Source organism: Bison bison, unplaced genomic scaffold, assembly GCF_000754665.1.
Source record: "Bison bison bison isolate TAMUID 2011002044 unplaced genomic scaffold, Bison_UMD1.0 scf7180017864471, whole genome shotgun sequence".
In the NCBI taxonomy this organism is placed as follows: domain Eukaryota; kingdom Metazoa; phylum Chordata; class Mammalia; order Artiodactyla; family Bovidae; genus Bison; species Bison bison.
Window position 1 is genome coordinate 24,542,404 of NW_011495032.1, and position 27,555 is coordinate 24,569,958.

Below are 27,555 nucleotides of genomic sequence, written 5' to 3' on the forward strand. Positions count from 1 at the left end.
GGAGAATTTTGAGCATTACTTTACTAGCATGTGAGATGAGTGCAATTGTGTGGTAGTTTGAGCATTCTTTGGCATTGCCTTTTTTTTGGATTGGAATGAAAACTGACCTTTTCCAGTCCTGTGGCCACAGCTGAGTTTTCCAAATTTGCTGGCATATTGAGTGCAGCACTTTCACAGCATCATCTTCCAGGATTTGAAATAGCTCAACTGGAATTCCATCACCTCCACTAGCTTTGTTCGTAGTGATGCTTTCTAAGGCCCACTTGACTTCACATTCCAGGATGTCTGGCTCTAGGTGAGTGATCATACCATTGTGATTATCTGGGTCATGAATATCTTTTTTGTACAGTTCTTCTGTGTATTCTTGCCACCTCTTCTTAATATCTTCTTCTTCTGTTAGGTCCATACCATTTCTGTCCTTTATCGAGCCCATCTTTCCATGAAATGTTCCCTTCGTATCTCTAATTTTCTTGAAGAGATCTCTAGTCTTTCCCATTCTGTTGTTTTCCTCTATTTCTTTGCATTGATCGCTGAGGTAGGCTTTCTTATCTCTTCTTGCTATTCTTTGGAACTCTGCCCATTCAGATGCTTGTATCTTTCCTTTTCTCCTTTGCTTTCTGCTTCTCTTCCTTTCATAGTTATTTGTAAGGCCTCCCCAGACAGCCATTTTGCTCTTTTGCATTTCTTTTCCATGGGGATGGTCTTGATCCCTGTCTCTTATACAATGTCATGAACATGAATGTCCATAGTTCATCAGGCACTCTCTCTATCAGATCTAGTCCCTTAGTTCTATTTCTCACTCCCACTGTATAACCATAAGGAATTTGATTTAGGTCATACCTGAATGGTCTAGTGGTTTTCCCTACTTTCTTCAATTTAAGTCTGAATTTGGCAATAAGGAGTTCATGATCTGAGCCACAGTCAGCTCCCAGTCTTGTTTTTGCTAACTGTATAGAGCTTATCCATCTTTGGCTGCAAAGAATATGATCAATCTGATTTCAGTGTTGACCATCTGGTTATGTCCATGTGTAGAGTCTTCTCTTGTGTTGTTGGAAGAGGGTGTTTGCCATGACCGGTGTGTTCTCTTGGCAAAACTCTATTAGCCTTTGCCCTGCTTCATTCCGTATTCCAAGGCCAAATTTGCCTATTGACTTCCTACTTTTGCATTCCAGTCCCCTATAATGAAAAGGACATCTTTTTTGGGTGTTAGTTCTAAAAGGTCTTGTAGGTCTTCATAGAACCGTTCAACTTCAGCTTCTTCAGCGTTACTGGTTGGGGCATAGACTTGGATTAATGTGATATTGAATGGTTCGCCTTGGAAACGAACAGAGATCATTCTATTGTTTTTGAGATTGCATCCAAGTACTGCATTTCAAACTCTTTTGTTGACCATGATGGCTACTCCATTTCTTCTAAGGGATTCCTGTCCACAGTGGTAGATATAATGGTCATTTGAGTTTAATTCACCCATTCCAGTCCATTTTATTTCGCTGATTCCTAGAATGTCAACATTCACTCTTGCCATCTCCTGTTCGACCACTTCCAATTTGCATTGATTCATGGACCTAACATTCCAGGTTCCTATGCAATATTGCTCTTTACAGCATCGGATCTTGCTTCTATCACCAGTCACATCCACAACTGGGGATTGTTTATGCTTTGGCTCCATCCCTTCATTCTTTCTGGAGTTATTTCTCCACTGATCTCCAGTAGCATATTGGGCACCTACTGACCTGGGGAGTTCCTTTTTCAGTATCCTATCATTTTGCCTTTTCATACTGTTCATGGGGTTCTCAAGGCAAGAATACTGAAGTGGTTTGCCATTCCCTTCTCCAGTGGACCACATTCTCTCAGCCCTCTCCACCATGACCTGCCCGTCCTGGGTGGCCCCACGGGCATGGCTTAGTTTCATTGTGTTAGACAAGGCTGTGGTCTGTGTGATTAGATTGACTAGTTTTCTGTGATTATGGTTTCAGTGTGTCTGCCCTTTGATGCCCTCTAGCAACACCTACTGTCTTACCTGGGTTTCTCTTACCTTGGATAAGGGGTATCTCCTCACCGCCGCCCCTCCTGAGCTTGAACGTGGAGTAGCTCCTCTTGGCCCTCCTGCGCCTGCGCAGCCACCGCTTCTTGGACCTGAGGTTGCTCCTCTCGGCTGCCACCCCTGACCTCAGACATGGGGTAGCTCCTCTCGGCCACGCTTCTGTGAGGCCCATTGCAGCCAGCACTCTTCTGCCACCAGGGAAGCCCAAAAATACTGGAGTGGGTAGCCTTTCCTTTCTCTAGGAGATCTTCCCAACCCAGGAATCAAACCAGAACCTCCAGCATTGCATGCAGATTCTTTACCAGCTGAGCTACCAGAGAAACCCAAAGGGGCCTTTAGTGACCTAATAATAACCTGTTATTGAAGATATAAGAGCCAGTCCTCAGCCCTTCCCACTCATCCGGGCTCCCCAAGTTTGGTTCTCTCCTCTTTTTAACTTTGAATTTCCTCCTTTCCACAGGTTTTCAATTCTCCCATTGTGAAATGGAAATCCCCTCCACTCTCTGTATTATGCTGCAGCAATCCTTCATTCCATGCTCCTGCCCTCCATCGATCACGTCCACAGGCCCTGCTGACCTCCTGTGGGACTTTGAACTTTAGAGTATGGTCACATCTTGCAGTCTTGCTCTAGAAGGCAGAACACCCCTTTCCTGGTCCTCCAATGGCCTCTATCTCTCCAGGCTTCCTCTCCTGTAGCTCTGAAGCAGAGTTGATAAGCTTTCCAGAGAAAGGCATATTCAAAGTGCTCTGAGTTGATTGGGAAAATGGAATCTTTTTTTTTTTTTTTGCAACTTCTCTGGCCTGTAAGAAAAATAAGTTACGTAAATGCAATCATTGACTGACCATTTACTAAATAATGAAGTTTTAAAAATAGTTTTAAATATTATTTCACAACAAGTTTTTTCCAGGCTTGAAAAATCAGAATGCTTGATTTGAAATGTTTAAAAAACAAATGGTGCTTGATATTTTTAAAGCAGTATTTTCATGATCAAAGATTTAATTAAATTTTTGTTTAATTTTTCTAGCTTCACTCCTGAAGGGTTTGAAACATGCCAACATTGTGCTGCTGCATGACATAATACACACCAAAGAGACACTGACATTCGTATTTGAATATGTGGTGAGTTGTCCCAGCATTTTACAAAGTGTAAGGGAAAAGCCTGGTGCTTGTATGATGAATATGTTAATATTTTATGGCATGACAAAACTTTGATAACCATGGGAAAAGTGTCATGGAAATTTTCATTATTGGAAATTTCTCTATTGTTCTCATGCTTTTTTACTCACTATTTTTGTTGCCTTTTTCCCTCTTACGAACAAGAATAAACATTTCAAGTTTGCCTCCTAAATAACTTTTGCACGTATTTTTTAATCTAGTTTTAATCACTATGTGAGGAGAGACCAAAATTTTTTTCATTGACAATAATGACATAAACCACAGGGTTTTAAAAAACTCCATATGAGTTTACTAAAGAATAAATCATTTTGTATTTTTGAAAGATAAAAACCATTCAAATATAACAGAAAGAAAGCATAAGGTATGTGTACACAACTTGCTTTTCAGGACACTTGGAGAGTACAAATATCCCCACATCATTGTGTTCAGTGGCAGTCATTTAAAATGAACCTCTCTTGTATGATTTCAATACCTTTAGACCATGAAATTTTTACACCTTGTTTTACATTCCTGGATATGTTCCAGTGTCTCCAGTTTACAGTCTATGGAGATTTGAATAGAATTTGTATCCTACTGGTGTGTGAAAATTGTATAAATCTTAATTATGTTGAATTGGTTGACAGTGCTTATCAGGTCTACTATATCCTACTGCTTCTCAGTATATTCATTCTATTAATTTTTGAGTATGGTATTGAAACTCCAACTAAAAATCTTCATTTATCTACTTTAAAAAATTATAATATATAGTGGAACTATATGTAATCTTGTTCTGTATTTTCCAAGTCTCCTATAAATGTGTTATCATACTTTCATAATTAAAAAATAATAAAAAAATAAGTAAAATGAGCCTCTCTTGTGTCAAGAAACAGGGTTCCTTCTAAGAGCAGCTAATTAGAAAGACACACTGTGTTTGACTTTAACAGTGGTGTCTCAGAAAACCTGGTTGTGTACCTTTTGCACATTATTCTCAAAAATTCTAAACTTTGTAATGCCTCTGAGAGTCAAGTCTGTGGTCTGCTTTGTGACACTGACCAAGCACTACTAACATCACTCTCTCCACTATTTTGTGTAGCACACAGACCTGGCTCAGTATATGTCTCAGCACCCAGGAGGGCTTCATCCTCATAATGTCAGGGTAAGTACTTTGAGGGCTGGGACTCCCCTCTGGCTTGCCCACGGCAGGAGAATTCAGAAACAGACTGCCATCACAAACTGAAAGCCCATGATACTAGGTAAGAAGATGGACACCACTGATATTCTAGAGAAAAGTTAAAAAAAAAAAATCTGCCCTCAAGATATGGAGCAAAGTCCAGCTGCTTTCTGGGCAAGCTAACCCTGTCAGTCATCACCATCAAGCAAATGTGTCTTTAGAAGTATAATCCAATTAAAAAGAATCGCCTTAAAAGGAAAGAAGTGAAGTTAAGCTATCATAAAATAAATATTTTCTTCATAGCAGACTACTGTGCTCTGTGATAAAGTTCATATTGCACTTAAAGTTCCCAACTAGGACTAGCAGACTACCTTGACTGGTTCTTTATCAGTTATCTGTTTGCCTGTTCTATAAAATCGTATTACATGCAGGACCAACTTCCATTTTTCCAGTTATTGGAATAGAAATAATATTAAACTCTTAACTAGCTATAATTCCACATTTGTTATAAATTTTAGAAACCATTTGTATGCCATATTTTTCATTCTCTAAGGTTTTATTGGCATTAATTGATTGGCCCTTAACATAACCATATGAGATTTGTATATGATGTACCCATTCATTTAACTAATATTTATGTGTTCATTTATTCATTCATTCAAGATATATTTGAGTACTCAGTACCATATTAAATCCTAAGGTTTCAATAATGAAAAAGTTGTGTTTCTTATTTTCAATGAGCTGATGCCCAGCAAGATATATGGACTTAGATAGGTAGTGAGAAGCAAGGTGATGAGGGCTATGGCCAAGTTAATTAGGAATACTATGAGGACTCATAGTAAGGGGACTCCAGTCATGGAGGCAAGGGGAAAGGAAGGTTTGAAGACAGGGTTTTGAAGAGAATGAAAACATTTAAAAATACTTAGAGGAAACTGAAATAGAAAACTAACTAAGGGGACCAAGAAGGAATGTCTAGTAGTGTGTTAAGGACTCTGATGAGGATGGAATCCATTAAATTATATGCATGATGATGGGATTTCTTTTTTATTTTTTTAATGGCAGCAAATAGAGGAGCAGAGAAAGTAGAAAGTTGGACTGATTGAGACATTGGGTCTGTGCCAGACATGTGAGAGGAAAAGACAGTTGGGCCACATATTTGGAGACTATCAAGAGAGAGGCTAAAGGGATGGGCAGGGGCTTCTACGCTGAGTCCAATCTGAGGGAAGGAAGTGAAGACTGATAGCTAGGGAGAGAGCAGAAGAGTCAAGGAACCAGAAGTTTGATTAAATAGAACAATTGGAGAAAGAGTAACTGTGTGAAAGATAGAACATTTTCAGACTTGAGGGACTCTCGTAGCAAGCACTATGCTAAGTGTTTAGCAGGATAGAAAGATGCAGAAGACATGATTCCTATCCTCAAAGGATGTAGAGCCTAAAACAGGAGGTAAGACATACACACCACCACTATTCCAGGACATTTGTGAATAATATCAAGTAAGAAATAAGACCTAATGTTGTAGATGTGCAAGGAAAAGATATCTTCTCATTTTAAGAGGTTTTGATAAGCCAGAACTTACAAGCTGCAATGCTTTTCAGAGGCTAGAATAGGGGAAGATGTTAGAGGAGGAAGGAATGTTTTCAGCGAAGGTTCAGAGCAGGGAAGTAGAGGGTGTGTTGAAGGAAGAAGATCCCAGCGCCACACTGACTGTTGGGGTCAAAGGGACTATCGTGTTTTTCACTCTCCAGGTGCTAGTCCATTAGTGGGTTATGAAATCAATTGGTAATCAGCAACCAGCATTTTTTTAAAAAAATGAAATGGAATGGGTAAGAAGAGAATGTGTATCTGTGTGCTAAATCAATTCAGTAATGTCTGACTCTTTGTGACCCAATGGACTGTAGCCGCCAGGCTCCTCTGCCAATGGGATTCTCCAGGCAAGAATACTGGCTTGGGTTGTCATGCCCTCCTCAAGGGGATCTTCCTGACCCACAGATCAAACCTGCATCTCTAACGTCTCCTTCGTTGGCAGGCAGGCTCTTTACCACTAGTGCCACCTGGGAAACCCTCCAGAGAAAGGAATAGAAAATATTATAGTATGCAACACTTAGTAAGAACAAGTTTTATTTTGTGCAGATTCTTTTCCATTAGAAACTGTGCTTATATCTATGCATGAATGTGGAAACTGGAAGCATATCTATTTCTTATTGTGCAATGCAGTAAGAAAAAAAAAACTTAAAACACTGGGTTGGTCTAACTTCCTTATTTTGCAGAATTAGAATTCAAGTTTGAAAAGAAATATTTTTCCTGAAGTTATAGAACCAGCTTTTGCCATTGCTCAAAGAGATTCTTGGTTGAGGTTCTTTTCCACTACTGCCATCCTGAATCTCTGGTCCTGTTGGCCTGAAACAGATACTGTCTTAGTGACATGGAGTACATGAGTCTGGGGGAATAGATTGGGTAGGTGGCTGAGAGCCTTACTTTCTAAGATGTGGACTTTATTTCTTAGACAGGAGAGTCATTAAAAGGGCTTGATTGAAAAAGAATAGCATGATCAGAAGGAAATTTCTGTAATTGTGGTCTGTGGGAGAGATTAAAGAGAGGTGACTGGAATCAAGGATTTCAGTTAGGAGTTTGTCAATGTGGGCTAGCCCAGTGCTTCTCAAGCTTCAGTGAGCACACTAATGACCTGGGGATCTGATTCAGTAAGTCTGATTCAAAGCTCGAGGTTTGTGTTTCTAACATACTCTAAGGTGATGCAGATGCTGCTGGTTGAGGACTAAACTTTGAATGGCAAGGTTATAGGTAAGAAGTGATAAAGGCCTAAATTAGGACAGTGAAGGTACGAATGGAAAGGACTGTGGAAAACAATAACAGAGAAGGGTTCGGCCAGGACACGAGGACAGCAGTGGTGTAGATGTGAATTGGTGGTGGAAGAAAGTGGACATATGGGCAATTGATTACTTCACCAGAATTGTTGGGAGATGGAAGAATCAACAGTGTTTTTTCTAGCTTTAATTAATTATGTGGATGATGGTGCCATTCACTGAAATAGAGAAATAGGAAAATAGATTCTGGAGGAACACAGAGAGTTAAGTTCTGGCATACTGGGTTTGAGGTGTTATGGGATGTCCAGGTGAACTTCAGACTATATGGGTCGAACAGTTCCAGAAAGAGATCTGAAGTGAAGCTAAAGACTTTCAAATTATCAGAATACAGTCGTTAATTGAAGCAATGTTAGTGGATAAGATGGGTAAGGGAAGCATGTATGGTGATAAGAGAAGGTCAATGATGGAGCCCTAAGGAATATCACCATATTAGATATCAGTAGAGAAAGTGGAGCCTATGGAAAGTACAGTCAGAGAAGTAGGAGAAAAATTAAGAGATTTTGGTACCAAGTGGGGGTAAGAGCATCAGGAAGGAAGATAGAAGCAACAAAGCCAGATCCTGTAAAGTGAAGGATCCATTGGATTTTCGTAGCAAAGGACATTGGTGGGACTTCCCTAGTGGTCCAGTGGCTAAGATTCCAAGCTCTCAATGCTGGGGGCCCAGGTTTGATCCCTTTCAGGGAACTAGATTGCACATGCTGCAACTAAATTTCAAACATCACAGCAATGATCGAAGATCCTGCATGCCACAACTATGACCTGGCACAGCCAAAAAAATGAATATTTTAAAAAGACATTGGTGAGCACCGTGAAAACATTATGAATAAAGTGATCGCAGCAGAAACCATTTTGTAGGGGAAGGAATTTCACCTTTCAGAGGACAAACAGTTCTATATGATGGTGGGACCCAGTGTGTGACCATGGGAGCCAAGGGCTAAAGTGGGTTGGAGAAGCAGATCGTTGGAGCATGGAGGTTGGCTGGACATATTCACGTGAGCACTGATGTCAAGGGAACAACACCTGTGATCCAGGTGTCCAAGTCTTGAGTGAATGATGGAGAGTGGTAGGAGTTGTGTGGATGACAGTGAGAAGAGGGGTAGAGGGGTAGAGAAAGATGGCATGGAAATCCAAGGACAAGGGTTTTTACATGAGGGTGGATACACTGGAATCAAGTTGATGAACACCAGGGTCTGGTCTGAGAAAAGCAGGATCCTGGGGAGTTTGCCTCCCACGGCACAGCTGTGGCTGTGTGGGCTCCATACAGGTCCCATATCAAGGTCCCCAAGCCATTTAAGAATGTTAAAATTTTCTTGAGGCTCCTACTTCAGATGTTTGCTGCTTCTATGAGTCTTTCTCATCACAGTTCTTTCTCTTTCTGGTACTTCAAACATACACACTGTTATTCATTTTTACCATTCACTTTTTATTCACTTGTTATTCATTTTTACCATCACTCAACTGTCAAGGCATAAAAGTCCTATACCAACATGTAAACACATTCTTAAATGGTTTGGGGACCTTGATATGGGACCTGCATGGAGCTCACATGGCCACAACTGTGCCATGGGAGGCAAACTCTCCAGGATCCTGCTTTGCTCAGACCGTGGTGCATATCAACCTGATTTCAATATGTCCAAGTCTTTGTTAGGTCATTACAGGTTCTATAAAAGCATCTCTGAAGTTCCTAGTTTCCAAGATGTGATGGAAAAAGTGAATTTATCTGCACAACTTTGTGTCTTCTATTAGGTCCATGTCCCAGAAATGCTGGGGCTGGCTCTTTCTTTTCAAAACTGCCAGAACATGTTCTCAGTTGGCATAAGTCTTTGTAAACTCTAACGTTGGTGTTTGCATTCTCAGTTGCCAGTTGCACTGGAAAATAGCAAAAGACACTTAGAATACTAAGCTTTCTTTTTTTCCCCTTAGGCTTCTATATTGGTGGGAATCTACTAATGTCTTTGGTTTCTGTGCCTTGTAATCACCAGCAATGTTTTAAAATTTGGATCCAGGATGTATTTTTCCTTTTGCTTCCCCCCACCTTTTTTTTTTAATTCTCTCTACTATTTATTCCTTATTCTCTTTTGATTTTTTTCTTGGTCTGATTTATTTTGGTGTCTTTTCCCTCTGAATCTATACTGTATATTTCCCTTGTTTTCACTTTGAACTTAAGACTTTAAAAATATGTTTAAAAAGATAATGGTTCCTGTATTTCCTAACACCATCTAAGGATATACTTCCCAGTCTGGACTCCCTGTGTTCTGTTTTTAAAAGGGTTTTATATCAGAGAGCCTGGAAAACTTAAGCAGTTGTAAACCTTAGAATATCATTTCCAGGTCAACTTTGATCTTGTATGCCAAGTTCATTGGTGGGAAAAAAATTAAATCTTTCACATCTAAATCAATAACTAGTGTTCCAAAGGAAACTTCAAAGTTTCACTTTAGATTTTTAAGGAAGGGTAATTCCTTCAGTATCAAAGAAATGAGATGTCAGGAAAAACCAGAATCCTTTTGTTTAGGACATGGTCTACTTATTTGACTTTCCTTGTCTTTTTTCTTCCTATGTGAATGTAAAATCTTCTTTTTTTTTTTAGTCTCTTAAGAGACACTTTTACTATATTCTTTCAGATGACTGGTTTTGATTTAGAGGAGAAATCAACACATAATGGCTCAAATCTGCTTAGATAAGGTGTTCATTCCTTCCAGCTTTTCATGTTTCAACTTTTGCGGGGCCTGGCATACATCCACCACCAACACGTTCTTCACAGGGACCTGAAACCTCAGAACTTACTCATCAGTCACCTGGGAGAGCTCAAACTGGCTGATTTTGGTAAGTCACCCCCTGAGTCTCTTTCTGGGCTATGAACAATGATGCTTTTGTGAGCAAGTGTTTAAAGCATCAATTAGGCCTGGACTTTGAAAAGTGGGGACCAGGGAACTTGACATTTTTTGAGGATATCAAACAACCATACAGTAAGAGTGAGGCAAGACACTGAGAGAGACTGATCGCTTCTCAGGGTCCCATCAAGCCTCAGTGTAATCAGATCCTAAAATGTGGGCACCCCTATTACCTCACTGCTGTTTTTGATGCAGAGACTTTTGTAGAGTGGACGGTACTTCTTAGGTTTCCCTAAATCTGGGTGGATGTACAAATTCCATCAGACTAGATCAAAGTTATCCCAGGATGGCCAGATAAAAAGGTCACCCCTAGACTCTAGGCTGGACTCTTGCTGGAATGGAGGTTCCAGAACACCTATGTATCTATACAGGTGGGACTGTATGGTGTGTGTATGTGTGTGTGTTCAGTCGCTTAGTCCTGTCCAACTTTTTTGACCCTACGGACTGTACCCTGCCAAGCTTCTCTGTCCATGGAATTCTCCAGGCAAGAATACGGGAGTGGGTTGAATACAGAAGTGGGAGAATACAGAAATGGGAGTCTTCTGCATTGCATGCAGATTCTTTACCACTGAGCCACCAGGTACCTGAGGCTTTCATTCCCATCAGAGTGATGCAGACTTACCCTGAGTGTCAATGTATCTTTCCACTCTAGCAGTTATCACCATTTATAATTATACATATACACATACGTACATACTTATATGATGGTTTTGTCTCCTCCACTAGACTATAAGTATTATGAGGGCAGCCTGGATCCATTTTTGTTTATCATTATATCCCTAGTGCCTGACACCATCACAGGTGCTCAGTAAATTTTTGTTGAAAAACTGGTTCCATACAAGCTGAGAAGACCCTCTTCTCTGTTTGGCAGAGGTCAAATGACACTGCTATAACTGCAGTAAGCATGTAACAGACATTCATTTATCAAATTCCCTACAAAAATAAACTCATCTATTGAGATTTCATACGGCTATAGATCATGTGATTCTGTGAGATAAATAGCTAACTGACAAATGTACTGTTTTGCAGAGGAGCGCTTGAGAATGACTCATCTAAGTTCCTGCCAAACTAGCTAATGTGGATTAACAGTCCCTACCCTTTATCTACTAAACTGGGGATTCCTGAACTGCAGAAATGGAGGGTGGTCACATTAGTCATGAATTGATCTTCCCTTGCTGTTATAGAAACCTCCAATTACAGAGGTGTAAACATGCTTGAAGCTTAATTTTCTCTCGTGTAACAGCTGACCTAGGCAGTCAGAGCTCTGTGGAAGCCCCCAGATGTCTTGGCTCATGCTCCTTCTGACACGTGAGCCCCACCACCCCTAGGTGTTGCCCGGTGGCATATTTCAAGATGGCAGCCGCCTCCTCCTCACCACAGCCTGGAGGAAGGAGAAAAGGGACCAACATTTAACCCCTCCAGGAAGTTCACACGTCACTTTTATTCGTATCAAATAGGCAAAAATTTAGTTGCCTTGCAACACTTAGCTGCCAGGAAGGCCACATCTAGCTGCAAAGTAGGCTAAATTTAGAGAAATTAATGCGATGAAGAGGTACACAAGAATCAAGATAGTTGAGTAGTTCTATTAAAAGCACTGAAATTTGTGTATCATTTTAAAAATATTGTTTACTCTGCCAGTTGCACTCTCCTTGGCAGACTGTATCACTGTGCCTCTCCGGGAAGTCTCAGGACAACAAGTTCTGTGCTTTCCCCCTTCGCTCAGGTCTTGCTCGAGCCAAGTCCATTCCCAGCCAGACATATTCTTCAGAAGTTGTGACTCTCTGGTACCGCCCTCCTGATGCCTTGCTGGGAGCCACTGAGTATTCTTCTGAATTGGACATATGGTAAGAGCAAGTGCCAAGAAAATGTGAGTCATCCTAGCCATGAAGATTGCTTTATTAACCGTGTTACATTTTAGATAGTCATTCTAATGGCTTCCCAGGTGGCTCAGTGGTAAAGAATCCGTCTGCCAATGCAGGAGATGTAGGAGACCCAAGTTCAATCCCTGGGCTGAGAAGATCCTCTGGAGAAGGAAATGGCAACCCACTCCAGTATTCTTGCCTGGAGAATCCCATGGACAGAGGAGCCTGCCAGGCTACAGTCCATGGAGTTGCAAAGAGTCAGACATGACTGAATGACTGAGTATGCACACACAAACATTCTAATGATGACAATCACATTTGTATACAGAAATATAAGGTACTTTCAATACATATCTCATTTGATTTTTACAATAAGTTTTAACAGTTAAATAAGTTGAGGCTCATAGAGGTCTTGCCCAAGGCATCTTCTGGATTCTATCCTTTTTTGTCAATGCTTCTTCTTCTAGCTCTTCTCTTAATCCTTTGTCTTTTCCTTTGTCTCCAGGGAAACATACATATGCTCCCAAACCACAGATCTCACACACACACACACACACACACACACACACACACACCTGCTTGTCTACACATGGCCAAACACAGTTCAGAGCCTGATGGAAAAAAAACATAAATACCAAGATTCTGTAGACCTGATTTTCATGTCAGTTCTATTTCTAATCATTTCTTCTGGATTATGTTATCTTCAAAAAACCATGTACCCTCTCTGTGTTTATGTTTCTTTGTTTTTAAAATAAGGGCAATATACTCTTCCCATGAAGGTTAAGGGGGACTGTGGTGTGAATATAAGAAATCAGACAGATGCTGTCAAGTAGAAACACATTGTTGGGAGGCTCTGGGATAGAAGAGGTGCAGTGGTGAGTGTGGGATATCAGTCACTCAACATCCCAGACCTGCACTGTTATGTTGTCTGCTTCTGATTCCTGGAAATATCCCAGTCATTTGTGTGGTGAATTTACAGTCACAGCCAGCACCTCAAAGGTAACAGAGTATACGGACTTCTTTCAATTCTTTAGACGGTCTTATATACACTGAAGGCCCTGTTTAAAAACACTAAGAGGCAAAACTAAGCTTTTGAATTTCCCAAAGTCTTGAGAAAAGTTGAAGAAAATTTCCTGCAGTGTATCTGGAGTCGTTGATTTCCCGATACCCGGTACCATGTCTCAGAATATCACCTGCTAGTCAAAACCCCCCTGAAACTGTCAGTACTCACTGCTCCCTGCTGTCACTTCAAAGGCTTTCAGCGGGCTCTGGTTTTCTCAGTTTTTAATGATCACTTCCTAGTTGTGCTTCACAGACAGTGAAACTTCTGCTCACCACTTTTAAACATTGCTTTATTACTGAGCATTTAAAACATTCAAAATACATAAACATATACATCAGTGATTCTTCACCAGGATCAATTTTACTTCCCAGAGACCTTGGCAATGTCTGAGACATTTATTGTCACACTTGGGTAGGGGCGGGGTGCTCCTGGCATCTAGTGGGTAAAGGCCGGGGATGCTACTAAATATCTTACAGTGCACAGGGCAGCCTCCCGCAACAAAGATGTATCCAGCCCCAAATGTCAATAGCGTCAAGATTGAGAAACCGGATGTAGATTGAAAGCATAATGAAGCGAACTCCATGAACCCACTACCCAACAAAACAACCAGAGCATGGTCAGTATTGCCACATTGGACTTCCCTGGTGGTCGGTGGTTAGGACTTTGCTCTTCCAGTGCAGGAGGTATGGGTTCGACCTCTGCTCGGGGAGCTAGGATCCCACATGCTGCATGGCACGGCCAAAAAATATATTTCCACATTTGCTTGTGTCTTTTTTCCATTCACCAGAGCCTGCCCCTCCACCGGAGGGGCTCTACCCTGAATTTTTATTCTTGTTGTCCATCCCTCACCTTTTTTTAAATAATACTTTTACATTTTTATGTATTTTAAAAATATTATTTTACCTACTTTTGAGTTTTTATAAAAATTGTACTATATTGCTTTTAGTTTTCTGTGATTTGCTTTTTTTAAACTCTGTGTATTTATAGGATTTATCCACGTTGATCTAAGTTACACTTTATTTTCTGTTGATGAACATTTCAGTTATCTAACTTGATGTTTTTGGTTTTGCTATTTTGAATATACTTGGTACTTATATTTAAGGATTTCTCTAAGAGTACTTCAAAGTAGATTTGCTGTGTCATGGGGTATATGAATGTTCAACTTCATGAAACAGTGTCCAATTGTTTTCCAAGTGGTTGTAATAATTTATGCATCAGCAGTATATCATAGTCCCTTATCCACATCTGTACTAGCTTTATAAAATCAGATTTCTTAATTTTTGCTAATCTTGTGGGAAGAATGGTAGCATGCTGTGATCAAATGTGCATTTCCCTAATTACTAATGAGGTTGGAAGTCTTTTCATGGATTATTCGTGGGTTTTCTCCTCTGAAATACCTCTGTGTGTCTTTCATTTATTTTCTTTTGGTCTCTATGTCTCTGACAGTCTCTCCCTTTCTTTCTTTATTGATTTATAGGAGTTCTTATACTCTGAATACTAATCTTTTATCAGTTATGTGTGTTGCAAGAAGTCTCCCCATTTCCTGGCTTACATTTTCATCTTAATGTTGTCTTTTTAAGCAAGAGTGCTTTGTTTTAATATTACTGACCTTAGCAGTCTTTTCCTTTATGGTTAGTCTTTTTGTTCCTTATTTTAAAAATCCTTCTCTCCCTGAGACCAAAGTGATATTATCTAATACATTCTTTTAAAAGCTGTAGAATTTTTCCTTTCACTTCAAATCTTTAGTATATGGGAAATTGACTTTCTCTGTACTAACCAATTGTCTCACCTCAATTTCTTCAGTGATCTGCCTTGCCAAATATCTCATATATCAGGTTTCTAAAGATGCATAGGTCTGTTTCTGGGCTCTCTACTCTGACTGGGGTCAGTTTATCTGTCCCTGTACCAGTGTCCCACTGTATTAATTTCTGTAGCTTTCTAATAATACTTGATTTCTGCTAGGACGAGTCTCACCACCTACTTCATCTTCTTCCTCAGGAGTATCTTGGCTATTTTTCCCCTTTGGTTCTCCATATAAATTTTACTGAATGTAAAAACCCTAGTGGGATTTTCTTTAGAATTACATTGAAATTATAGAACATTTTGAGGATAGTTAACACCTTTATAATACTGTCTTCCAATTTTAAAACAGTATAGTTCTCCGTCTGTTTAGTTCATCTATAATACCTTTTAGTAAAGGTATTATAAGCTCTTACATATCTAAAGTAAATGTTCTTTTCATGTAAGTTGATTTCTGTTGTTTATTGTTTCTTTTGGTTCTTGCATATGGTATCTTTTTTCCATGCGTATTTAGTTGATTTTGACAATGATATGCTAATTCTCCTTGGAATTTTATTTGTGGGATTTTTTTTTTTTTGAGGGCTTGAGTAAAGTGTAGTCTGTCAGAGAGGATTTGCATTTGATTCTGCTAGGTACATTTTTTTAAAATTATTATTGTGTTTTACATAAGTGTGGGTCTCCTACTAAGATATTATTTCTTAATACCATTCCCTACTGAAAATAACTATGCCTTTTTGGAGAAGTAGCCAGTACTGAGACTGGGGCAGGAAAAGTTTAAGATGAGCTAGGAACATCTTGTTAGGCCAGAATATTTTCTAATAAAGTGATCAAAAAATGATGGGAATATGTCAAAAGGATGTGGAAAGCAGCTTGAAGAGACTCCCACTGGCCAAAGCCAATACCTTCTGAGCATCCTAATAAATAGTGCGGACAATGTATTTTAACACTGAATAACATAAGAATATATGTCTATATGGAAGATAGACAGATAATAGATGGATAGATTGGATGGCATCACCGATTCAATGGACATGAACTTGGGCAAATTCCAGGAGATGGTGAGGAACAGGGAGGCCTGTCATACTGCAGTCCATGAGGTCGCAAAGAGTTGGACCCGGCTTAGCAACTGAGCAACAACAGATGGATGGATAGATGGGTGGATGGATGGATGGATGGACCCATAGATACATAGGAAGGGAAGCTCCTTCTTACAATATAATGCCAACTAATAACTGGGGAAGAAATGATAGAATTCAAAATATCACTATTTTGTAATATATATAGTAGTAATCGGTTCAAATGAGAATCATCAATCCTAAATTAGTGGGGAAGTTTTCATGAGAAATAAAATATTTATTTACATAGTCTCAAAGTACCTCTATACAAATTATTTATAACAAAAGAAAAAATAACAACTTTATATCAGAGGAACTTGGCAAACACCACCTTAACCAAGTGATTAGAGTCAGTATCATTAATAATGGGACTGACTACAGTCCATAGGGTCACAAAGAGTTGGACATGACTGAGCAACTGAGCATACTGACATCATTTGCCTCCTAACATGAATCAGAGGAGACAGTATCACGAATGTGGTTTTCCTGAAAAAAGAGCATAACCGGAGTCAAATCATGAAGCAGCATCAGATAAACTCATTTTGAGGAACATTCTATGACGTAACTATACGGTACTCTTCATTTTACTTTTTAATACTTTTATTTATTTATTTGGTTGCACTGGGTCTTCATTGCTGCTCCTGGGCTTTCTCAGTTGCGGGGAGCAGGGGCTGCTCTCTAGCTGTGATGTGTAGAGGGCTTTGGTTGTGTCGTGTGGCAGGCTTCTCGTTGCGGTGGCTTCTCTTGTTGTCGAGCACGCGCTCTAGGGTACATGGCTCAGCAGTTGCAACTCTCGGGCTCTAGAGCACAGGCTCACTATGTGTGGCACACAGGCTGAGTTGCTCCACAGCATGTAGGAGCTTCCCAGACCAGGAATCAAACCTGTGTCTCCTACATTGGCAGATGGATTCTTTATCACTGAATTACCAAGGAAGCCCCTAGACTATACTCCTTCAAAGAGCTGTAGAGGAAGAAAAAAATTTCTTCTATTCTCTGAGGTTCAGTGGATGGGTCTGTGAAATAAGCTGACAAAAGATAGATGAACAGAAGAAAAGCATACATGTTTTATTTTATGTTAAAAGTTTTATGTGACATGGGGTAAGTGGCTTCATAAAAAGGAGAGAAAATCCCCAAAGAAACAGCTAGACTTGGAGGCTTTTATACCATTCTGACAAAAGATGATATACTCCTCTGTAAAGAGAAGTAACAAGACAAAGGAAAAGGGCTTCTGAAATCTTTAGGGTGATAACTGTGAGAAGGTAAATATGTGTATGGGGAACCCTAGTGGTGGATAAGGGTAACTTATCAACAACTGTTTACATACATTCTTCTTGGTGCCATCTCTGCATCTGGTGATAAGGTTTTTCTCCCCTCCGGGGCTGGGAAAGGGGTCATCTTCACAAGGGGATTTTATGTCCTCCTTATGGGCTTCCCTTGTGGCTCAGATGGTTAAGAATCTGCCTGCAATGCCAGAGACCCAGGTTTGATCCCTGGGCTTGGAATATCCCCTGGGAAAGGGAAAAGCAAACCATTGCAGTATTCTTGCCTGAAGAGCTCCATGGACAGAGGAGCCTGGTAGACTACAGTCCATTGTGTCGCAAAGAGTCAGACAGGACTGAGTACCTAACACTTTCACACTTTCAGACAGCCCAAGAGAAGCAAAATCTCATCCTGTGTCTGCTTTTTCTCAATTGCCTTCAGCTCATACTAATCCTTATACCCGAATGGCATATTTTTGGGGTGGTATTTTCTGTTCCTATATAGAGTCAATGTTTGAATAGACCAAAAAAAAAAAAAAATTAGGGAAATGTTCCAGATTAAAGAGACTAAAGAAGATGTCTACTAAACATAATGCATGGTCCTAGATTGGATACTGGGGGAGAAGGAGCTAAAGAACCCTCCTGGGACAATCAGTGGAACTTAAACATGGACTGTAGATTAGATAGCGGTATTGAGATCAGTATTAACTTTCCTGATTTTGATAATTGCATTGTTGTTGTGTAAAAGAATGCTTTTGTTCTTAGAAGATACATGTGGAAGTATGTAAGGGTGAAGAACCATGGTATCTGCCACTTATTCTCTATTGCTTCAGAAAAAAATTAGATAATAGATAGATGGATGATAGAAAAAATGATAAAACCAAAAAGGCAAAGTGTTGGCAATTTGGAATCTGTTTGAAGTATATAAGACAATTCTTTCTACTGTTTTTGTAACTTTAATTTTGAAATTATTTCAAAATTAAAGGTTAGCAAAAAAAAAAAAAGTTGAAAAAAACCTGGTGTTTCACCAAAGAGAATGAAGTAGCACTGGCTTTGTTAGAAGCACTGGCCCAGTACATAGTCAATATTTTCAGTTATTTACTATGTGTTTGAGAAGGATGTGTATTCCCAAATTGTTGGGTACAGGACTTTACATATGTTCAAAATTTCAAGGTTGTTACTTGTGTTATTCACAATTTCTTTATATAATTTTTGTCTGTTTAAGCTATCAGGGGAAGATATATTGAAGTTTTTGATTTGTCATATTTCTATTCATTTTTCCTTTATTTACTTTGAAGCTATTTTCATCAAGTGAAAATAAATTTAAAACTGTTCATCATTCCCTCATGCACTTCAAATATGACTTTGGAATAATTTTCCTCTTTTGATACAAACCCTTTAAAGCTTTCTTTAGTGTTGGCCTGTTGGTGTCAAACTCCGCTTTTGTTTCTTAAGATAAACTCTCATTGTTAAAGGTATCCCATTGCTGGGGGTGTAATTCTAGATTGACATTATTTTCTCTCAGAACTTGGAGGATCTTTCCCCATTTTGTCTTCCAGTGCTGCTCCTGTGAAGATTGCTTTTAGCCTAATTGTAGGGAAGTTTGATTTTGGCCTTATTGTCTTTCTCTTTTACAGGTGATCTCCCATTTTCTCTGGATATGATAAAGAATTTTTTTTGCCTTCATTATTATGCAGTTTTCACTATAATGTGTCCAATGTGGACTTCTTTTTACTTACCCTGCTTGGTGTATATTGCGCTTCTTCTAATTATGAATTCATGTTTTCCATCAGCCATTTTCTTTTTAGTGTTGCCTCTATTCCAGTCTCTCTTTCTGGAGCTCCAATGAAAGATTATCTTTCTATCATCCTTGGCTCTTATCCTCTCTTTCATATTTTCAGTCCCTTTAACTCTCTGTGCTACTTTTGGGTAATTTCTTCATCTACCCATTCTTTAAACCCCTCTTAAACTATGTATCCCTTAGTTTTTACTGAATATACTAAAGTGTATGTTATTCCACTGATAAGTGTTTCATTAATTTAATCATGAATAACGATGTGATGCTCACAGAATAAAAACTCAGTCATAAGTTAAAATTATTGTCATTACTGTTATTAATTTGATGATTGTTGTTTGTCCAGTAAAACTCAAAAAGTAATGTAGAAATAGAATAATCATTATCTTTCAGTATTTACTATAATGGTTTACTCTACATAACTGTTAGACATTACGTGTTTACATTGGGAGGAGAAGGCAATGGCACCCCACTCCAGTACTCTTGCCTGGAAAATCCCATGGACGGAGGAGCCTGGTAGGCTGCAGTCCATGGGGTCACTAAGAGTCGGACACGACTGAGCAACTTCACTTTCACTTTTCACTTTCATGCATTGGAGAAAAGAAATGGCAACCCACTCCAGTGTTCTTGCCTAGAGAATCCCAGGGACAGGGGAGCCTGGTGGGCTGCCGTCTATGGGGTCGCACAGAGTTGGACACGACTGAAGCGACTTAGCAGCAGCAGCAGCAGCACCATTGGGAATCCTCTTCTATTTTTTTTCTTTTCAGGGTGAGGAAAATGAGCAAGGAAAAGATTTCCAATTCACAATGGAAGAAAAGGCCATGCAACCCCATAGGGTACAAACTGAACGCTTTTGTAAGGAAGCAGGTGACAGTGGTTGAGCATTAGAGCCTTTGTCCTAATGAAACTAATTATAACAAGAGCCTCTCATTCACGATAAACCCTGGGAGCAACAGAGTCCATGGCCCAAAGCAAACACTTAAAATATGGAAAATACACCAGTAAGACACATTGGTTATTCCCAGCACTTACAACCAACATCCTCTAATCTCCCATCATCTTTTCCTCTCTTTCTGATACTTTTTCAGACCTAAAAAGATTTCATTAGCAACTTCAGTGGGAAAAAAAAAAAAAAAACACCTCAATGCTTTAGGATGATTACACTTTTTGTTTTTAATTTTTGTATTGTGTTAAAATATATATAACAAAAATTACCATTTTAACTATTTTCAAATGTACAGTTCAGCGGCATCAAGTCCCACCACCTCCACCATCCACATCTCCAGAACTTTTCATCATCCCAGTATGACTCTTTGTACCCATTAAACAATCACTTCTTTTTGCTCCCTCCTCTCAGTCCCTGACAACCACTATCGTACTTCCTCTCCCTGTGAATTTGACCACTCTAGTACCTCATATAAATGCAATCATACAGTATTTGTCCCTCCATGTCTGGCTTTTTTCACTTAGCATAATATTTTCAAGGTTCATTCATATTATGGTAAACTGGGTTTTAAACAAGAATTTCCTTTGATAGTCAACTCCTCTATTCAAAACTAACTGCAGGCAGATGCTGGATTTAGAACTACAGAAAGTTATCAGTGCCTGAGGGATTCTTTATGGTCAAATCTCCTGCTGCAAACTTCCAAATATAAAGAGTGGCCCAGGGAAAAGCAAATAGAAATATCATGTCACTGCCATATATCAGGCTGCTCTGAATTAACTTCAATAGTGAAAAGTGAATATTGACTCACTTCTCCCAACAATGTTCTTATAGACTCCTTGCATCTCCCCAAACCTAAAACTCCTGAGATGATTTATTTCTCCAGAGATTGCCTGAAGAATTTGAGGAATCTTTTTCTCTCTTATGGGAAGAATTTGCTCATGCTCAGAATAGAGAAAAGACCAGGAAGAAAGCCAGAAAAAGCAGAAAACATGTTAGCTGTTTCTTCTAACGTGACTGAAGAACCACAGTTGGAGCAATAAAATGACCCAGTGCGTCTCTCCCTTCTGGAAGGATTCACTGTTTGATGTCACCAGCTCTTTTTTCCCCTGCGTGTGAAGTTTCCCTTCATCTACATGGGCTGCCCCAAGGGTATCTCCACAGAGCAGAAATCCTCTGAGAAGCCTAAAGATATGTAGGGTAATAAGAGCCACAGGAATGAAGATTTAAGAACAAAACAGAGGAATAAAAAGAAATAGGAGCTGGCTCCCTATCTGGACACGAATGTTCAGAATACTTAAAATGTTTGCTTTAAGACTAGTCTGGGGTGGACAAAATAGATGATAGCCACACAACTTGCTTAAGAAACAAATAAAAACAATGAAAGTCACACAACTTGTTCACAAAACAAATTAAAAAAAAAAAAAGTTCTGAGGAATAAATGGAAAAAATAAGAAAGTGAGTTGTACGTTTTTTAAAAAACAGTACTTACCTGAAAAAAATCTTTCCTTCTTCAAACTTAAGGTGCACAGACTTATTTTCTTTCCAGTGCACTGATATTTATGATACAAATAGTCCAGCTTCTGAAATACAATTGATTTAGGAATTTTGTTTGTCTTGTAAGTATTCTAAGTGCATAAGTGCATTGCACATGCACACACACACACACACTCACACACACTCACACACACACACATATATTTTATTAGTCTGCCAGGCTCCTCTGTCCACGGAATTCTCCAGGCAAGAATACCGGAGTGGGTAGCCATTCCCTTCTCCAAGGGATCTTCCCCACCCAGGGATCAAACCTGGGTCTCCTCATTGTAGGCAGATTCTTTACCAATTGAGCCCCCAGGGAAGCCCTTTAAAAAACCTTAGACTCTAGATTGGTAGGTGAGGAAGGTTTAATCTGTCCCTAAGTGAAACTTAAAAAGAAAGACTCAAGAAAATGTCTATATGGCACCAACCGCACAAATGCAGATATAAATGGAATTTCAACCAATATTAGCATTTTATTCTTTTATGCAAACATCTCGTGTTATTTTGTAGTACTTACACAGAAGCCTTAAAGTCCAGCTTTCTCCAGTATATTTTACATAGTTGTGCCCACTGTCCTAGTGGTGTAGAAGATAAAGGACACTAAGAAATTGTGTAATGAAAAGGACTTCCTTTTTGGTTCCTCTCAGCCACCATTATAAAAGGACATAAAAAGGCAACAAGCTCTTTCTTAGCCATGAAAGCCTTTTGAGGGGAGGGAAGGCTCAGTAAACTAGCAATGACTATGGTTTGAACCTTGTTTAGAACATCCTCAAGCCTTCTGGTAATTTGTGAGCTCCTGGGGTTTCTGGAGCTGTTGTGATACTGGATGGAGAGTTGGTTCAAATCTTCAAAAGCCAGTACATTTTCATTTCAATTTTGTGTCAGTTAATAAATAATCACTTGTGTTTTATACCCACAGATACATAAATATATATTTGTGTGTGTTTTTCTTTTTCACTTCAAATTGAAATGGCTTGAGACCTTTCAAGAACGCAGAGAAAGCATGAGGGGAAGTGGGTGGAGACCATTTGATGGTATTCACCATCTCAGTTTTTTAGCTGGCTTGTCTCACAGTTGACATTGCTAGCAACCAGGATGTTTTTAAACCATTTGACAGTTTGCTATTACTTTCATTATTCTCCATGTATTGTTTAATTTACACCTTTTATATCTGTTGCTTTAAAGACAAGAAGTAAAAAGAACATGAATATTTAAAAGCAAGCCAGTAAGGAGTCTTAAAATGATAATAAAGAAATAGAGGAAAACAACAGAATAGGAAAGACTAGAGATCTCTTCAAGGAAATTAGAGATACCAAGGGAACATTTCATGCAGAGATGGGCTTGATAAAGGACAGAAATGGTATGGACCTAACAGAAGCAGAAGATATTAAGAAGAGGTGGCAAAAATACACAGAAGAACTATACAAAAAAAGATCTTCACCACCCAGATAATCACGATGGTGTGGTCACTCACCTAGAGCCAGACATCCTGGAATGTGAAGTCAAGTGGGCCTTAGGAAGCATGACTATGAACAAAGCTAGTGGAGGTGAGGGAATTCCAGTTGAGCTATTTCAAATCCTAAAAGATGATGCTGTGAAAGTGCTGCACTCAATATGCCAGCAAATTTGGAAAACTCAGCAGTGGCCACAGGACTGGAAAAGGTCAGTTTTCATTCCAATCCGAAAGAAAGGCAATGCCAAAGAATGCTCAAACTACCGCACAATTGCACTCGTCTCACATGCTAGTAAAGTAATGCTCAAAATTCTCCAAGCTAGGCTTCAGCAATATGTAAACCGTGAACTTCCAGATATTCAAGCTGGATTTAGAAAAGGCAGAGGAACCGGAGATCAAATTGCCAACATCTGTTGGATCATCAAGAAAGCAAAAGAGTTCCAGAAAAACATCTATTTCTGCTTTATTGACTATGCCATAGCCTTTGACTTTGTGGATCACAACAAGCTGTGGAAAATTCTGAAAGAGATGGGAATACCAGACCACATGACCTGCCTCTTGTAGGTCAGGAAGCAACAGTTAGAACTGGACATGAAACAACAGACTGGTTCCAAATAGAAAAAGGAGTTCGTCAAGGCTGTACATTGTCACCCTGCTTATTTAACTTATATGCAGAGTACATCTTGAGCAACGCTGGGCTGGAAGAAGCACAAGCTGGAATCAAGTTTGCCAGGAGAAATATCAATAACCTCAGATATGCAGATGACACCACTCTTATGGCAGAAAGTGAAGAAGAACTAAAGAGCCTCTTGATGAAAGTGAAAAAGTTGGCTTAAAGCTCAACATTCAGAAAACTAAGATCATGGCATCCGGTCCCATCACTTCATGGGAAATAGATGGGCAAACAGTAGAAACAGTGTCAGACTTTATTTTTCTGGGCTCCAAAATCACTGCAGATGGTGATTGCAGCCATTAAATTAAAAGACGCTTACTCCTTGGAAGGAAAGTTATGACCAACCTAGATAGCATATTCAAAAGCAGAGACATTACTTTGCCGACAAAGGTCCGTCTAGTCAAGGCTATGGTTTTTCCAGTGGTCATGTATGGATGTGAGAGTTGGACTGTGAAGAAAGCTGAGTGCCAAAGAATTGATGCTTTTGAACTGTGGTGTTGGAGAAGACTCTTGAGAGTCCCTTGGACTGCAAGGAGATCCAACCAGTCCATCTTAAAGGAGATCAGTCCTGGGTGTTCTTTGGAAGGACTGATGTTGTAGCTGAAGCTCCAGTACTTTGGCCACCTGATGCAAAGAGCTGACTCATTTGAAAAGACCCTGATGTTGGGAAAGATTGAAGGCAGGAGGAAAAGGGGACAACAGAGCTTGAGATGGTTAGATGGCATCACTGACTCAATGGACATGAGTTTGGGTAAACTCCGAGAGTTGGTGATGGACAGGGAGGCCTGGCTTGCTGTGGTTCATGGGGTTGCAAAGAGTCGGACACGACTGAGTGACTGAACTGAACTGAACTGAATTCTAAAAATTCACCTCAAGATACTATTCACCAGATTTTTAAGAGACATTCATGTCATCAAAATTCTGTTTTCCTTTTTTTGGCCATGTAGAACAGCTTGCAGGATCTTAGTCCTTTACCAGGGATTGAACCCGGGCCCTGACAGCAGAAAGGTGGAGTCTTAGCCACTGGACCACCAGGGAACTCCCAAAATGCTTGTATCACACATCAGGATGTCTCTTGTACATGAGAAATCAGTAAAACACATACAGTGGACATTTTATCCAATTAGTTTTTTTAGCAACTGGGGATAAAGACAACCTGTTGTTTGAGGGAAAGGATAAAAACCTACAAAACTCAGTCTGATACCTCTTATTTATGTGTACACAAAATTCTGAGAATAAGTTAATTGACTATTTTACATGCAAACCGAATATTAAGTCATGAAAATTGTCTCTTGAAATGGTAAGATATGTTTAAATGTGCATACTTTTAAAAATATATATATTCTCTCCCCAAACTAGACATAACATAAAAATTATTCTTAAGCTTGTTTATCAAGAAATCTTATTTCTGCTACACAAAATAAATTAAATAGCATGTGTCTATAGTCAGATGGAAAAGTGGAAATGTATCATGAAAAAGTATTAGTCACTCAGTTGTGTCCAATTCTTTGAGACCCCATGGACTATATAGGGTTCTCTGTGCATAGACTTCTCCAGGCAAGAATATTGGAGTGGGTAACTATTCCCTTCTTTAAGGAATCTTCCTGAGCCAGAGATCGAACCTGGGTGTCTTGAGTTGAAGGCAGATTCTTTATTATATTAATTTGAATAATATTAAAAACCATTTAAAATTAATTTCATAATAAACCTTTAATAATATGATGATAATCAGTTCTGAATATTCATTGGATGGACTGATGCTGAAGCTGAAACTCCAATACTTTGGCCACCTGATGCGAAGATCTGACTCACTAGAAAAGATCCTGATGCTGGGAAAAACTGAAGACAGGAGGAGAAGGGGACGACAGAGGATGAGATGGTTAGATGGCATCACCAATTCAATGAACATGAGTTTGAGTAAGCTCCGGGAGTTGGTGATGGCCAGGGAAGCCTGGCGTGCTGCAGTCCATGGGGTCACAAAGAGTCGGACATGACTGAGCTACTGAACTGAACTGAACTGAATATGACGATCTATACTAAAATGTTTTACTTAAATTTTCTTCTTTATCATGCTACAGCAAAACATCAAGATGATTAAGGAAGTTTGCAAAATTATGTGTTATGGTGAAAGAGATTTGGAGTCAAAAATCAGAAAGTATTAGACCATGGGAATAATCTCTGTAATCAGTTATTTGAAGTAAGTGAATGTTGCTCAGTCATGTCCAATCTTTGTGACCCCATGGACTATACCATGGAATTCTCCAGACCAGAATACTGTAGTGGGTAGCCTTTCCCTTCTCCAGGGGATCTTCCCAACCCAGGGATCAAACCCAGGTCTCATTGGGTTCTGCATTGCAGGCAGATTGTTTACCAGCTGAGCCACAAGGGAAGCCCCTTGAAGCATTCTCAAAAAAGTTTTGTGAGAGTAAAAATGTGTGTTACCAGCAAAATCTTACTTCTTACTGTTCCTTAGGAATTACCCTCCCGTTTGACTAAGCAGGAAAGACAATTTATTTTAAGATGCATGCGCCTGAGTGCTAAGTCGCTTCAGTCATGTCTGACTCTTTGCAACTCTATGGACTGTAGCCCGCCAGGCTCATCTGTCCATGAGATTCTCTAGGCAAGAGTACTGGAGTGGGTTGGCATGCCCTCTCCAGGAGATCTTGCCAACCCAGGGATCAAACCCACGACTCCTGTGTCTCCTTCATTGGCAGATGGGTTCTTCACCACTAGTACCACCTGGGAAGTCCTTTAAAATGTGCATTCTCTGTTTAAATCAGGATGCATTTCAGTCAGTAACATCTTAGAATAGCCATCAACCATGCTGCAGTTGTGACTATAGTTACCCTTGTATGTGTGTGGACATCAAACATGTCAGCATCAAAACTTGCTGAATGGGAGTCAGTGACTTTGAAGACAGGAGAGCTTTCTTTCTTTCTTTATTTTTTAACTCTTAGGAAACCAAATGGTTGTGGAGAATAAGTGAATCAGACATATTTAGCAATATTTTTTAAGCTGGAATCAAAAGTGTAACTTGTAATTGCAAGGTCAGCCTAGGAGCCCAGCACCAATAACTCTTAGTTCTTTTATTTTAAGAAATAAGGATTATTTTAAGAAATGCTGTATCATCAAACTCCTGGACAATACCATCAAAAGACGATATCATGGATATAAACACAGACATTAAACAGTCTTTGTCAAATGCTGAATGTGAGAAAGGTTGATGAGTACCTGAATCAATTTCTTTCATTTAATATTTTTCATTGTACAAGTATGATAGTTGATGAAATAATCTGTCTGATTAAATTTGTAACAGCCCTTTCAATGAGTATAAAAGAAACATTCTGATCATGTCATAGTTTAACTTGTGGGGTTTTTTTTTTTTTTTTGGTTTCTTAAAAGTACATACAATAATGATGCTTCTTACAATGATAGCACCTTAGATTCAGTGAAAGAGGGTATTCAGTTTGGAGACTCAGTATTTTCTTCCTCTCTCATAAAATAGATAGTTAATGAGCTTGAATGAACTAAAATGTTTGCTATCTATACTGTGATCCTAAATGCCCAATGCGTTCCATTTTAACAAAAAGCTGCAAGCTGTTCTTATCTTTGTTTAACATAGGGACTTTTTTTGCCAAGACTTTTCATAGTGCATGGCCCGTATTTAATCATCCTTAAAATATTTCTTAAGGGATGAAATGCTAGTAGTTCAGTTTTGCATGTATGGTTTCCTTGAAAGTATTGGGTTGACTCTTATTTCCTTTGTTAGGGGTGCAGGCTGCATCTTTATTGAAATGTTCCAAGGTCAACCCTTGTTTCCTGGGGTTTCCAACATCCTTGAACAGCTGGAGAAGATCTGGGAGGTAAGAGAATTCCTCTTAGGAAGAAAAAATATATGCATATAAAACT

At 39.3% G+C, this 27,555-nt stretch overlaps 1 protein-coding gene across 2 annotated transcripts in view; it reads left to right on the top strand.

The window, feature by feature from the left end:
- The window catches only part of CDK15 (cyclin-dependent kinase 15), a 90,881-nt gene that overhangs the window by 15,048 nt on the left and 48,278 nt on the right, over positions 1–27,555 (top strand). For both annotated transcript variants that reach the window (XM_010860980.1, XM_010860982.1), the window contains exons 5-9: positions 3,070–3,164; positions 4,294–4,356; positions 9,953–10,076; positions 11,868–11,988; positions 27,416–27,509. In XM_010860980.1, coding sequence (XP_010859282.1) covers positions 3,070–3,164; positions 4,294–4,356; positions 9,953–10,076; positions 11,868–11,988; positions 27,416–27,509 — 497 coding nt within the window. The remainder of the gene's footprint in view (positions 1–3,069; positions 3,165–4,293; positions 4,357–9,952; positions 10,077–11,867; positions 11,989–27,415; positions 27,510–27,555) is intronic.